This window comes from Monopterus albus, unplaced genomic scaffold (genome assembly GCF_001952655.1).
Source record: "Monopterus albus unplaced genomic scaffold, M_albus_1.0 scaffold134.1, whole genome shotgun sequence".
In the NCBI taxonomy this organism is placed as follows: Eukaryota; Metazoa; Chordata; class Actinopteri; order Synbranchiformes; family Synbranchidae; genus Monopterus; species Monopterus albus.
Window position 1 is genome coordinate 126,123 of NW_018128014.1, and position 13,997 is coordinate 140,119.

At 42.5% G+C, this 13,997-nt stretch overlaps 2 protein-coding genes across 2 annotated transcripts; one reads left to right on the forward strand and one right to left on the reverse strand.

The window, feature by feature from the left end:
• Positions 1-834: 834 nt before the first annotated feature.
• Positions 835-5,054, forward strand: crx (cone-rod homeobox). The gene is made up of 3 exons (XM_020613416.1): positions 835-1,253; positions 2,334-2,485; positions 2,755-5,054. The coding sequence occupies exons 1-3, from the start codon at positions 1,157-1,159 to the stop codon at positions 3,391-3,393; spliced, it is 888 nt and encodes a 295-aa protein (XP_020469072.1). The 5' UTR covers positions 835-1,156; the 3' UTR covers positions 3,394-5,054.
• Positions 5,055-7,350: 2,296 nt separating this feature from the next.
• On the reverse strand, positions 7,351-11,256 carry h3f3c (H3 histone, family 3C). Its single transcript, XM_020613487.1, has 4 exons — positions 11,142-11,256; positions 9,465-9,608; positions 8,181-8,334; positions 7,351-8,054 (listed from the first exon to the last, which is right to left on the reverse strand). The coding sequence occupies exons 2-4, from the start codon at positions 9,590-9,592 to the stop codon at positions 7,926-7,928; spliced, it is 411 nt and encodes a 136-aa protein (XP_020469143.1). The 5' UTR covers positions 9,593-9,608; positions 11,142-11,256; the 3' UTR covers positions 7,351-7,925.
• Positions 11,257-13,997: the final 2,741 nt, after the last annotated feature.

Genomic DNA, 13,997 nt, shown 5'->3' on the forward strand with positions numbered 1-13,997 from the left:
CCATGAAGCACAGCAGTGGTGACATTGCACTGAAGCATCTGTCCAGGTTGCTCTCTTCTTCCTCCTCCCCCTGTCAGTTCTCTTTGTCGATAGATCCTCTATCTTCTGCTTTTCTCATGTCTTTCTTTTTGCCTTCACACACATTCTCTCTTTTTGCTCCTACAGTTCCCTGAACCCTCTTCTCTGTCTCCACCAGTCAACCTGTGTCTTTCCTCCCTTTATCTGAGATAAGATACCTACTTTTCAGATCAAGCATATTATGATGAAACAAACGAGCTTTCTTGGTTTTGTGCATCTGGGTGTTTGTATGTGCATGTGTGTGTTGTGGGGGGGGCACGCAGCTGTTTTGGAGATAAATGTAATCTGTCAATTATGTGTGAATGTATGAAGTGCAGCAAGTTAATTCATCAGCAGGATGAGTTGGACAGAACTGAAAGGAAATGTTCAAAACATTATTTCTACAAAAGAGATTTCTGGTAAAGTGAAATCCTTTGTTTTGTTTTTTTTGGAAATATACAATATTTGTTTAAAACATGGCAGTGACACAGACTCAGTTTCAACATCTAGAACATCCCTGGTCATGTGATGTAGTTTTTTTACATTACCATGCTGTTCACTGGAATTTATATTTGAACAACTGTCTTTTTAAACTTATATAAATAAGACTTATTATTTATTTCAGACTAGAATCAGACAAAAATGTACATCTTGGCTAAGACTAGAGTTTGTGGAAATAGTCTCATTAAATGCATGTGCGTGCGCACGCGCGTGGTGGGAGGGGTTTGTTGAAGCTACTTGTTGCCCCTAATTAGCGGCGTGTGCCGGTAAAGAAACTCAGTGGAGCGACCTCACCAAGACGCAAAGGCATCCGGTGCCGCTTCACCTGTGTCCTGACTTAACCGTGTGAAGTCAGACTTGGAAAGCAGATTGGATGCTCCGTGCGCTGTGCTCTCTTGTCAAGCCTCCAGACAGAAAAGCTGAAACTGCAGTTTAAAAAAAAAAATTCAGGGTTCCCTGTTGGTCTCCGGCGCGCCCCGCTTCTTTACGCACAGGGTTGGATCCGCCACACTGACTTGTTGCTCCAGCTGAGCTCTGACAGGCCCTCGGCGTGTTCGTCCTACAAGTCAGCCACGGGAATTAAAAGCCTGCTGTAAGGATGATGTCCTACATAAAGCAACCCCATTACACTATGAACGGGTTAAATCTGCCCGGTCCCGGAATGGATGTGCTTCACACAACCGTCGCTTATCCATGTAAGTATAAATTGTTAGAATTTAATATTTTTGATTGTACTTTTTGATTTTTCATTTTACACATTTGACTCTTTTGTTTCCTTTATTAGAGTATACATTCAGTCTATTAGATGCGTAAAAACGCACAAGCTTATGCATAACGTTGTGGCAAATGACAAAAAAGGGTCATTTGTTTCATAAGAGCCACTGTAATGATACAAAGGGTGGGTAGTATTGATTAGATGATAAGATGTAGTCTGTGACGGATTGGAGCCAAAAAAAAGAAAAAAAGAAAAAGAAAATTTCAGAATAGTTTTCGTTAGGGATTTGTTGAAATGTTCATCTTTGAATTTACACATTCTGCTGTTATAGATAGATATATTTGTTAATAAGCTGATAGGATCAACCTATTCTGATATTGAAATGCAAATCATATCAACAAACTCACTCCTGGCACTGATGTCAGAAGTGAGACAAGATTTCACATAAATATTTTTTCTTTTATGTTTCTCACTGTTTCTGAAACGTTCTCACGTCTATGACACTCAGATAAATATAGAATGACTGCAGATTTACTGTGATAAATGCCATATTCCCATGACTAGATCTAATAATTCCTCACTATAGTTGTTACAAATACACTTATACAATATGCAAAATACAAATATACTTATCAGAAATGTCCCCACTGTGGGATCAATAAAGTACCTACCTTACAAATACACCTGATCACTTGGCTGTTTACCACAGAGGGCAGCATCGATTTGACTGTACAAACTATAGTTAAATGAATTAAATGTTTCCCCTTCTCTAGAAAAGCAAAGTCTGGAAAGAACCAGTGAAAATTCTAATCATTTAAGATGATGAGTAAATACTTTGCCTCTCCAGTTTGGGCACAACCTGCCAAATCAGGTATACAACCAAATGTGCTTTAATATTTTTCCTAACACACAGAGTTGGAAAACAAACAAGTATTCACTAAGTAAGATGCATTATCACTCACATTCATTCTGACTTATACTCATAAGTCATGTCTCAATTATCAATATTCAAATCGCTGCTAGTAGAGTAATCGTCATTGTTTGTGTCTCGGGCTTACAGCCACACCACGGAAGCAGCGCAGAGAGCGCACCACCTTCACCCGGACACAGCTGGACATCTTGGAGGCGCTGTTCTCCAAGACCCGCTACCCAGACATCTTCATGAGGGAGGAGGTGGCCCTCAAGATCAACCTGCCTGAGTCACGTGTGCAGGTACTGGCAAAGTAGGCCAGAGCCTTAGTGGAGGCCATACCATTGTGTTTGTGGGTTACATATAGTGAGAGCAGACATCTTAACAACTTTAAAGCAATAAACTCCTTCTGTAATATTATGTCCTGCACATTCATTTATGGTAAAGCACTGTAGTTATTCAGGTCACATTATTCTTTCTCATCACTGTATCCTAATTTTTAAAAAAAATCAGGACACACATTTAAATGTCTGGCAGTTGATTTGTTGTAACTTTGACTTTGCATCTCCAGGTTTGGTTTAAAAACCGCCGTGCCAAGTGCCGCCAGCAGCAGCAGCAGAGTACTGGCCAATCCAAGCCCCGCCCTCCCAAAAAGAAGGCCTCTCCAGTGCAGGAACCCAGTGCTCCTGATCCTGCTCCTAACCCATCGAGCTCCTACAGCCCCTCGTCTGCCCAGTCAGGCCCGAGCCTGGCTCAAAGCTCCAGCACCGGAAACACTACTGTGTCGATCTGGAGCCCGGCCATCTCACCCCTGCCGGACCCACTGGCCTCCTCCTCAGCCCCCTGCATGCAGCGGCCCTCACCTTACCCTATGAGCTATGGTCAGCCATCGACTTACACCCAGGGCTATCCCAGCACCACTTCCTACTTCACGGGCCTGGACTGCAGCGCTTACCTGTCCCCCATGCACTCGCAGCTTTCGGGCACCGGGGGCGCTCTCAGCCCCATCACTGTCCCCTCGATGGGGGGCTCCCTAAGCCAGTCCCCAGCTTCACTGTCCTCACAAGGCTACAGCACTGCCTCATCCCTGGGCTTCACCTCTGTTGACTGCCTGGACTACAAGGACCAGCAGGCCTGGAAACTGGGCTTCACTACAATGGACTGCCTGGACCACAAAGACCAAAACTCTTGGAAGTTCCAGGTCCTCTAGGAGGTGGGAGAGGGTGGTGTTTATGTGTGTCAACCTGTTGTGTGTCAGTGAGTCCCATATGAGTTAGTGTGAGGCAGTTCTGCCAGAGGACTATTTTCTTTGATTATCAACTGTTTGTAAGATTTTGTAAAGAATTACAGTTTATTTGAAAAATGTCAGAGGTGAGAGTGACTGTCAGTGCTGCAGGACAACAAATCAAGTCTGTCATCTCCTTCCTGTTACATTAAATAAGAGCCTTTAAAGAGTTTGTAGGAACACCCTGGAGTCTGTGTGGAAAAGCACTAAGCACTCCTGTGACACACTACACCTGTTCATTGTGTTTTAAACCTGCATTAGCATTTAGTGAAAAGAGAACTGATTTACCATGAAGAGGCTCTGAAGCCCTACAGGTCATTTCCTCTTTCAGGGTTGAACTATTTTAAACAGGTTATTATTATTTATGCTACACTTAGTGTAATTTGGTTTGTTTCAATATTTTTGAGCATTTGTGTTGCATATTACAGTGTTAGCCTTTAGTGTTATTATCCTGATCTGTAGATGGAAAAATGAGATCTTTAGTTTTAGTTGTGTGACACATTAAAGTTGTGTATCCTTTATACCTTTGTGTAGTGAAATTGCTGAAATTCTGTGCTCTGAACTGTGCTTGTAGGTTCGTAGCTTGTTGGGGATTGGGCTGATACTGCTGCAGTTACAGGTCACTCCGACGACTCGACCCAGTGTGTTTGTGAGGAGGCCACGGTGTGGTCGGGTTTGGACCCACATGGCCCTCACCGCCCCATCTTGGTTATTTTAGTTGATCTGTTTCTGGGAGCATCCCAATCCTCTTAGCCTCCCTTCAGCAATGTCCTAAGTGAATTAGTTCAGATTATTGCCCTATCCCTCTCTGCCTCACCCATTTCACCCACCTTGGCCTCTTCCCACCACCTTCCCCGGCTGTCTTGTTGCTTTCTTTCTACCGGCGTCCATCTGTCCTTTTGGTCTCTCATCTATCTCTGCAGCATCTCTTTCCTCTGCCTCTCCTCAGGTTGTCTCCCCCTTGTATTCCACTTGTCCAATACACCCCCAAAATAACAAGTCCAGAACATCTGCATCATTCACAATAATGCAGTTTATTTCTAGCTTTTGTTAAGTTGTTATCATGAATTGTTCCATCTCTCAGATATCTTTTGAACAGCTGGTGGTTCCCCTTCCTTCAACCCCTTCCAGACCCCACCCCCGCCACTCCCCAATGACTCTGACAATTTGCTAATCCTCCCATGCCCTGAATACTGCCACACAAATGTAATTATGGCATCATATGTGAAAATATTTTATTGAAATGTGTGTATTTGGTGTGCTCTGGGAGAGGAAAAGGAAAGAGGTCAGCAAGAGAGGACTGATCCTCAGTTGTACACTTACTCGCTTTCCAACACAACAGACAGATGTGACCACTATCTCATTGATTTCCATGGCATCTTTTACCATGTTTTTAAACCGACACTGAATTGTAAACTTGTCTTTTTAGCTCAGATATCATAGGATTAGCAATAAACAGAACCCAAGGTCAGTTTAGCATTAGATTAAATTTCCATGTGACATGTTTTTAACAGCTAAACTGGTCTAAGATGTAATAAAGTATCACTCCTGAGATATTTCTGATGAGTTATGATATAAAAATGAAACAACCCATGTTAGTTAGTTGACATATAAATCATCCCTAATCTCTGTCCTCAACCATGTCACAACATTTTGATGATAAATTATAGATTCAGACCTGTTTTACTGAGAAGACAAAGTGGAGCCAGACACATTTCAAAGCATTTCTCAGAACTGACCTAATCCCACTCTGTACTCAGTTTAATCCTTTTGCCCTCCCCCTCCATGGTGGCATTGGTTAATCCCTGCATCTGCGCACCCTGATTGGTTAACCTCTCTTGAAGGGTGCAGCACATTTATAATCTCTCCCATCAGCACTGAGTTTCTCCAGACATTTGTGCTGTAATCCCAGGGAGGAGCAGATGTGATGGGGGATGGACGGCACTGAGCAGACCTTGAGGAAGGTGACTGCAGTCCGAGAAGGAAAGCCTCAGGCCCCAGTCTTGTTGTTTAAAAGGAGAAAATGAAGACAAATATTTTCAGAAAGTCCAAACATCGTTAAAAAAATAATTATATTTGCCTTATTTGCCCACCTATAAAGGAAGGGCTAAATATTGTAATTTTGAGCACACTGTTAAGGGAAATTTCACTTGAAAAATCAGCATAGTATAACTTAACAACAAACAGAGCTGACCCACAAAGCATCTTTTGATTACTGGGTTATGTCACTATTACATTATTTATTATGCAGGAGAAGTACAAATCCATAATCATAAAATGTATAAACGTAGTCACTATTCAGCCAAAATGCCCTTTGTCACTGTTACATTATTATATATTATACTATTGGATTATTGTAATGTTGGCTGCTGCCTGTTACCCACCGTTCAGTGGTATAATTTAGTGCAATAATGCATTTTAACAGTTTAGTGCAATTGATATGCTGACCAGATTTTTTTAAAAACTAGCTACTAAATACTGGAAGAAAGTGTACACATTCCCTCATAATCGGCTGTGAATTAGTATAGACTAATCTAAAGCTGAATATTCACATGAACAACAACTGAACTGAAGAACAGGGCCTGAGCTACTGAGCAGACGATTCAGTTAGTTTATTGTTTACTGTCAAAAACAAAGCCGGGCTTAGCAAAAACTGTTCATCTTTTCATTTTGTGAAAAACAAACAAATAAACCAACAAAACTAAAATGAGTAATGAATCTGCGCTGGTAGAACCGTATCCACTAGATGGCGTTGTTGTAACTTTAACGTAGAGGGGCCACACATTCTAGTAACATTTTAAAACTTAGTTTGTCACATGGACTCAGTCTTGCTGTCAGAGGTCACCATGGTAAAACAGTAAACACGCTGCTGGACCTCATGGAAACACCACAGGTTCTCTGTCAGTTGTGAGGGCCCAGTTTATTTTATGTAGGGGCAGAGTTATACTGGCACCGACAGAATGACACAAGCACAGTGGAAATGTGCTGAGCCATTAAGTTTGCAGGGATTTACAGAGTGTGTGTACTCTCTGATGTACTGGTTGCTGCTCCAGATGACCCCCATGTGGCAGTTTGGTCCTTCTCCACTGGTAAAAACTACAGTACACTGCAGTTCCTCTTACCCAGCCTGCGTTTATGGAAAGCCACTGTAGCATTTTAAGGCCTCTGACAAACTATGCAGACAGTAAATCACACCAGCCAGCATCTGTTTAAACACCTATTTATTACCACCATAATATGAGAAATTTGGAAAATACAAAGATCAGCTTATTTTTATATGTTTGAAAAATTTGAAGAATAAGAAAAATATAAAAGAAAAACAAATATGAGGTTATATTGTGTATCACAAATTTTGAGAAAGGGACAGATTATATGCTCAGATCTACAGAGTGCAGGAGACACACATATCCTAAACACGCAGTTAAACTTTCTCTATCTGCTGTGACACATCTAATGCCTATCTGTGGTAAAGGTAGAGACAGCGACAGAAGCATAATGTGCGATGACTGATCTACAGTGAACAACTGAATAGACAGAGAGAAGGGAAACCATCGCCCCCATGTGGCTGCCGTTTGAATAGAAGCTGCCTTGGGAAACAGAGGAGCCCTTTCTTATCTTCTATAGGAAATAAAATCACTGTAAAAAACAAAACAAAACATGAAAACCATGTTTACAATGTCAATTGATTTCCCCTTTTTTACTGATTCTGGAAGTGGTAAAGGAAGATGCTCATCTATGATTTATATGAGTAAAAAAAATAGACACCATATCCACAACAATAATCAATAATCTTAAGCAACTGAGAGGTTCTTGTTTTTTTTTTTTTGAGTACAAGTGGTTTGGAAGATCAGACCTCACACATCCACACAAACAGATCAAGGAGTGTGGCGACCCGTCTAGCCGCAGCTGCCGAGTGAGAGGGGAGTGGGGGTGTAGAGGGTGGACCGGATGGGAGGGCAGCAGGGAGCTCAGATGGCCAGACCCCTCGGGACTAGTTTTAATAGCACCCTGCTGTGGAAGTTGCAGCTCCCCTTAAGCAGACTAGCCCCTCGGCCGAGTTCTTCTGCATTGGCTCTCTTTGCTACACAAACTGCACCCACCGGCCTCCCGACCTCGAACAATCCAGGTGAGATCAAGGTTTGGCTTCCCATCTTGAAGTGCCACCCAAACCCAGTGATGTATGTTTGAGTATGTGTGCACAGGTGGGTCTGATCTGCTAAACCTTTTACATGCACAAAAAGGTACCCTAAAACATTTGGTGAAGACAAAAATCCTATGAAAGACCAGACTTCAACATATTTCTACCTCTTCATAATCAGGATTACTCTAAAGTCTACTGAGAAGCTGGGCAGGCTGGGGAAGGAGGGGGAGGTGGACGGGGGGAATGTAGAATGTAGGAAGGAGAGCAGGCACAGGTAAAGAAAAACAGGACAGAGGCAAAACATCAAGGAGGCTGTCTAAGCGCGCTCTCCACGGATGCGGCGTGCCAGCTGGATGTCTTTGGGCATGATGGTGACACGCTTGGCATGGATGGCACACAGGTTAGTGTCCTCGAACAGACCAACCAGGTACGCCTCACTGGCCTCCTGCAGGGACGGACAGGGACAACAGATGTTAACACAGCTGTTAGTTTTCAGTTTGGGAGTTACACTCATGGAGCTTCAAAAATACACTTAGGGAGTGCATGTGCGCACGCACACACACGCATATACCTGCAGTGCTCCAATGGCAGCACTCTGGAAACGCAAGTCAGTCTTGAAGTCCTGAGCGATCTCTCTCACCAGGCGCTGGAATGGCAGCTTACGAATCAGGAGCTCAGTGGACTTCTGGTACCGACGGATCTCTCTCAAAGCCACAGTACCGGGCCTGAAATACAAAACCCAGCTTGAGCTGATTACACCATCTCAGCTGCTTTCTGGCTACATTACAATAATAACTGAACAGCTCCAACTTCACAAAGTAACAAGTTTAAATATGTGTCTAACAAAAATAAAAAACACTGGCTTGCACAAAAAGGATGCATTATTCACTGTAAGTGGGCGTTCAGAATGATCCGGTAAAAACACAACTCGCTGCTCTGGGTGGGGGGTGAGAGGTTACAGGGGAGTGTTGTAGGCATATACGATATGGCCACACTGTGACGAGTTGACATGAGTGGCTTTATTCACGTTCCTAGCCCGGGAGCTGCCGTTGTGCTTTGCTTAGCCATGATGCTAACATAGCCTACTCTACCTTAGCACAAATTCTACCACCTGTGTCGGCACTGACAGATAAAAAACGCCGCTTAACATCCAGTACTAAGGGAAAGGCATGGCATGCTGTTATGGTGCATTAATGTTAACTCAAATTCCACAGTGAATAGTGGTGAATGCTCATGTCAACAAGGTAGGCGTCCATGTCCCGACTGTCCCCCACACCTGATTGATCAATATAGTGCTTTTGTTGGATGATGTCATCATCGGGTGCTGAAATCTGAACCAGACCAAACTTTTTCTCCACACAAGGCTACGTTGTTTTTCAAAGGCTCCCTGACAGGAATGAATTGGTGGCCTGCATTTTCACACCTTTGAAACTCATTCTGAACGCAGCCTCAGATGAAGTTTTCCCACTATTAATTTATCTTGCTCAAACTAAGCTGAACAGGTCATAAATTATCATCCAAAACTACTAGTGCCTCTAAAGCCGAGTGTTTACCTACCATCAACTTAGTTTACCTCCTGTTTCCTTGCTGCACATGAAACTAAGCTAGAACTCCAACTATGAGCAGTGCCAAAAAAACAATAATCTGTTCATACAACCTAAGAATTACACTACAGAGATGTGAATGCAGACAGGTCATAATGCTGCCTGTGTGTTTCATTGTGTGCAACCAATGGGGTTTTAGTAAATCATCAAATCATCATCCTAAAAAGATTTTCAAATCACCAACTCATCTTGATACAGGTGACTCAACAGCCATTTGTTGGACTCATTTTGGATGGAAATCCATGGATTACCTGTAGCGATGGGGCTTCTTGACCCCACCAGTGGAGGGGGCGCTCTTTCGGGCAGCCTTGGTGGCCAGCTGCTTACGAGGAGCCTTTCCTCCAGTTGACTTACGAGCAGTCTGCTTGGTACGAGCCATTACAACAAGGTATCACCTGAAAGGATTATTGAAAAAAATAAAAGCATATATTACATGGCTGACTCTATACTTCATACTTTGCTCCCTGACCGTAACATGGGTTAGAGCTGCTCCCTCTTCATGTCGTCACCAGTTTCAATGCTATGCAAAACTAATGACTGTTCATTTATTCATATGTTGCTACTTAAGGATAATGATAATCACCTTTATTGGCCAAGTATGTTACACACAAGGATTTTTTAAATTCATTGTGGCATATCCAAAACATTTTGCCTAAATGTAAAGAGTAAAAGGTTACTAGTCAACAACAACACTTAATACATCAATAAATAATACTGTTAAAAAATTCAAATTGAGTGTAAAAAGACAATTAATACTTTAGACAATATTTTCCCTCCACTTCCAAACAGTTGATAAATAAAAACTTAATTCATGACACTCTCCTATTTATCTTTGACTGGCTCATTTTATATTTCAACTAACTGGTTTTTCCTCTTTTTTTGGTCTTAGCACATATTTAATAACTTATTTATCCCCCATTTACCCCCGGGCACACTTTTCGGCACTGGTTCCAGACAAACATAAGTCTTAATACATTTTAATTATATTACTAACAGTATTATTTACGGATACACTCAGTTATGTTACTCATCAGATTTTACTGCTTTAGTGGATCTGGTGCCTTCATATACGTTTTAGTGGTGCATGACTTCCATGCACACTACAGATAACTTTGCTTGTTGTCAACATTTGCACCAGCAGCGACAAACATCTGCATGAGGATCGGTACACTGCCATCTTGATTTGAGGTTTTCATTTACCCAGCATGGTAAAAGTTTTGTTTTCCCACATCTAACTCCAAGTCTTTGTTGTTCACGCCTATGTTCCCCTGTGGGAGAACATTTCCTCCGGTTTGGCAACGGCACGCACGCACGCGCTCACACACACACACACATACACACACACACACACACACACACACAGCGTGTGGGCTCCGACCTGACCAATCACGCTGCCGAACAGGTCATCACTCAGTCGTCAACCAATTCGCTGCGTCTCTGTCGTGTCCAAGGACCAATGGAATTCAATTCTGCAGGGTTTCGGGGCGGGACGAGCAGCCTTAACCCCGCCTCATAGCGCAAGATTATGGCCGCAGACCCAAAGGAAGCTACCAATATACAGCCAAAGCGCGGACGTGAACTTTGACATTTTTCCACAAAAACACAAAACGTGTGTACACAAGACTACTACCAAAACACAGAGGACAAGTGTACCAACAAAAAAACGCCACATGCGTGAGAAAACATAGTGTATTAAAGCAAAGAAGCGACGCAGAAACCACCACTGAAAGTGGAGCAGATATTTCGGCAGTGGAAGTAGTGAGCCGTCTTTCTCTGCCTGGGCATCGGGGTAGCTGCTTTTTCTCCTCTCTACAGCGTCGAAATAACACGCTATTTCAGCGTGAAATCAACTTCATCTGTCCCATTTTCTTCACAAAATGTTGAATGGTATTAATTGGCTCAAAGACTATGATAAAATTTTAACTTACCGAGGGTTAATTTAACGCCTTTTCTTCGCAAGGATACAAGTGTGTTGTGCTTCTCTGCCAGTGTCAGATATTTACTATCTCTCACACAATGGAAGCACAGAGCAGGAGGAAAATGGCGGCGGTGTCAATCATCTGTCTCCCATAATGCAACTGCCAACATTTGTAAACATTGTAACTTAATTTCGTCAATAACAACTTTCAAACGTTGCTGGTTTGGAACACAGTGCGACACAGTATGGTAGTTATAACACTTTATTATCATTGTGTAATTTGTTTTATGTTGGCCATAACTTGCGGTTTTCCGAATCTCGTGTTTTATTTTTCACAATTGACTTAGCTATACAAATGACAGAACAAGAAAGGGAACCGACGATAATGTTAAAAAGTCAGCCACAGGCTACAATATGCATACGGTTTGCTCTAGAAAAATAAAGGAAGTGATTAGAGGCAAGGCAATTAGGAGCATCAAGAGCCAAATAACTGAATATACACACAAGAGACAATGACAATACAACATAGGCCTACTATTTAGACCGGAGTGTAAAATAAGTAAGCTATCCACGTACGGTAGCCTACTTATATGGCAAGCCCTTTTAACATTGAACAGGTGGACAGGATTTAGATTTAAGATATCTGCAGTATATTTAAGACTAGTCAAAACTATAATTTAAGATACATGCAATTAATTTTTGACTAGGCAAAATTCGAATTAGAGATATCTGCAATTACAGTTTGACTAGTAAGAATTCCTCACTGACTTGAATTGGAAAACTAATTTAAGATCTACAATTCAATTCTGCCTATCCAAAATATAAATTCCAGGTTTTTGTAATTACATTCACGAGTCAAAATTCAAATATCTTTAATGGGATTTTGTGTAGTCATAATTCGTTACAGATATCTTTAAGTTGACGTTTTAAAAAAATGACTAGCTGATGACCCAAGGGGTCTTAGAAGGACTATAATCAGTGAGCAAGTCATTAATATTCTAAGGGGCCAACCAAATAATTGCCTTACTGCTTTTAAGATTGTCAGATATCTACAACACAATCTCAACTAGTTAAATCTTGATTTGTAAAACCCAAAAGATAATTTGATTATCTTTTAAATGTGCCAAAATTATATTTAGTCTTCTGAAGGTGCTTTCTCTTACCTAGGTCCCACTGTCTGGAACAAATTGCCAGATGACCTGCATTCAAACACCAACATCAATATTTTTAAAAAGAGGCCCATGAAGATGCTTGTTCTTAATCGTTTTGTACATGTGGATTAATATGGGTTTATGTTTGTGAGGTTGTGTTTATTTGTAGTTTTCATATTTTTATTTTTTTATGTTAGCTTTGTATGGCTTTATATATGCTCTCATAGTATATGTGAGGGACCTTGAGCTGCCACTTTGTATGAAAGGTGTGGTACAAATAAACCTGAGTTTAAATAAAAAATGTATATACATTATATACATACCTTAAGGTATAGCCGTTCCTGCCCGGGTTCAAATCAGGGTTGCGTCAGGAAGGGCATCCGGCGTAAAACACGTGCCAAATGTCAACATGCGAGTTGTCAGTGTGACGATTCGCTGTGGCGACTCCTAAACGGGAAAAACCGAAAATGACGTTCTTTATATACATACCTTAAGGCAGTGATTCTGGGTTTATGTGATCCTGAGAGCTGTATTGTCCAGGGTTTTATGAGACAAACTGGTCTCAGGGAAGAGGCCAGACAAAAGTGATTTAAACAAAACATGGAGCCTCCACCCTGTGGGCCCATCACCTGCAGGGACAGGAACTGAGGATGGGTGCAATGCAAGCCAGGCAATAGGCAAGGTCGGGGACCTGGGTTTGCCAATCTCTGACATCCTTGACTGGCTCTATAGACATGGCTTGTCACTTCTCTGGTGGGGAAGGATCTAGGGCTGGTGCTGAGAATGGAAAGGTGCCAACTACATATTGATGAGTTCATGTCTGACCTTTCCCCACAGTTGCACAGGGTGTGAGGTGCCAGGTGGGCGTAGGGATACTCATGAGCCTCAGGTTAAACACCTATGCTGGAATTCACCCCAGAGATAGATCTTGCGGTCCTATTATCAAATCATCTGGTCATATGTTTTGGACACTAGAGTGAAGAGAGGTTGTGTCAGTTGATCACCATCTGGTGGTTCGCTGGATCAGGTGGTGGGGAAGATTGCTGGACAGACCTGGTAAACCCGAACTCTAGTGATGGTGAACTGGAAACTTTTGGTGGTCTTTAACTCAAATTTCCCATGCATACCCAGGATAGGTTGGGGTCATGCAATTTGAAGGGGCCAAGTTCAAATCCTCCATTGTGAAAGTGTCTACTCGTCGCTGTGGCCAGAAAGTCATGGGTGCTTGGCCTGGCAGCAACCTGAGAATCTGCTGGTGGACACACATTGAAGAAGGAGGCTTTCTGGACATGGTTGGCCTGGGGTCTCCTGAAGCAGCCATTGGGCCAGAAGGGCTGCAGCTGCAGTGGTCACCAGTGCAAAAACACGGGTGTGTGAGGAATTCAGAGAGGGACTTTTACTTGGCCTTAAGGAAGTTCTTACAAACCATCAGGGAGCTCAAGAGGGAAAAGCAGGGCTTAACCCAGACTGTGTTTAGCACCAGAATGTCATTGGGCAGTGGAAGAAACACTTTGAGGAGTGCTTTGAAAGACTGGTGTTGGCCCACCTGAAGGACATCGTAGACCCTCTGCAGTTTGCCTACTGGGCAAACAGGTCAGTGGACGATGCAGTGAACATGACACTGCATTACATTCTGCAACACCTAGACTCCGCCGGGGACGTATGCACGAGCCCGCTTTGTGGACTTCAACTCGGCCTTCAACACCATCATCCTG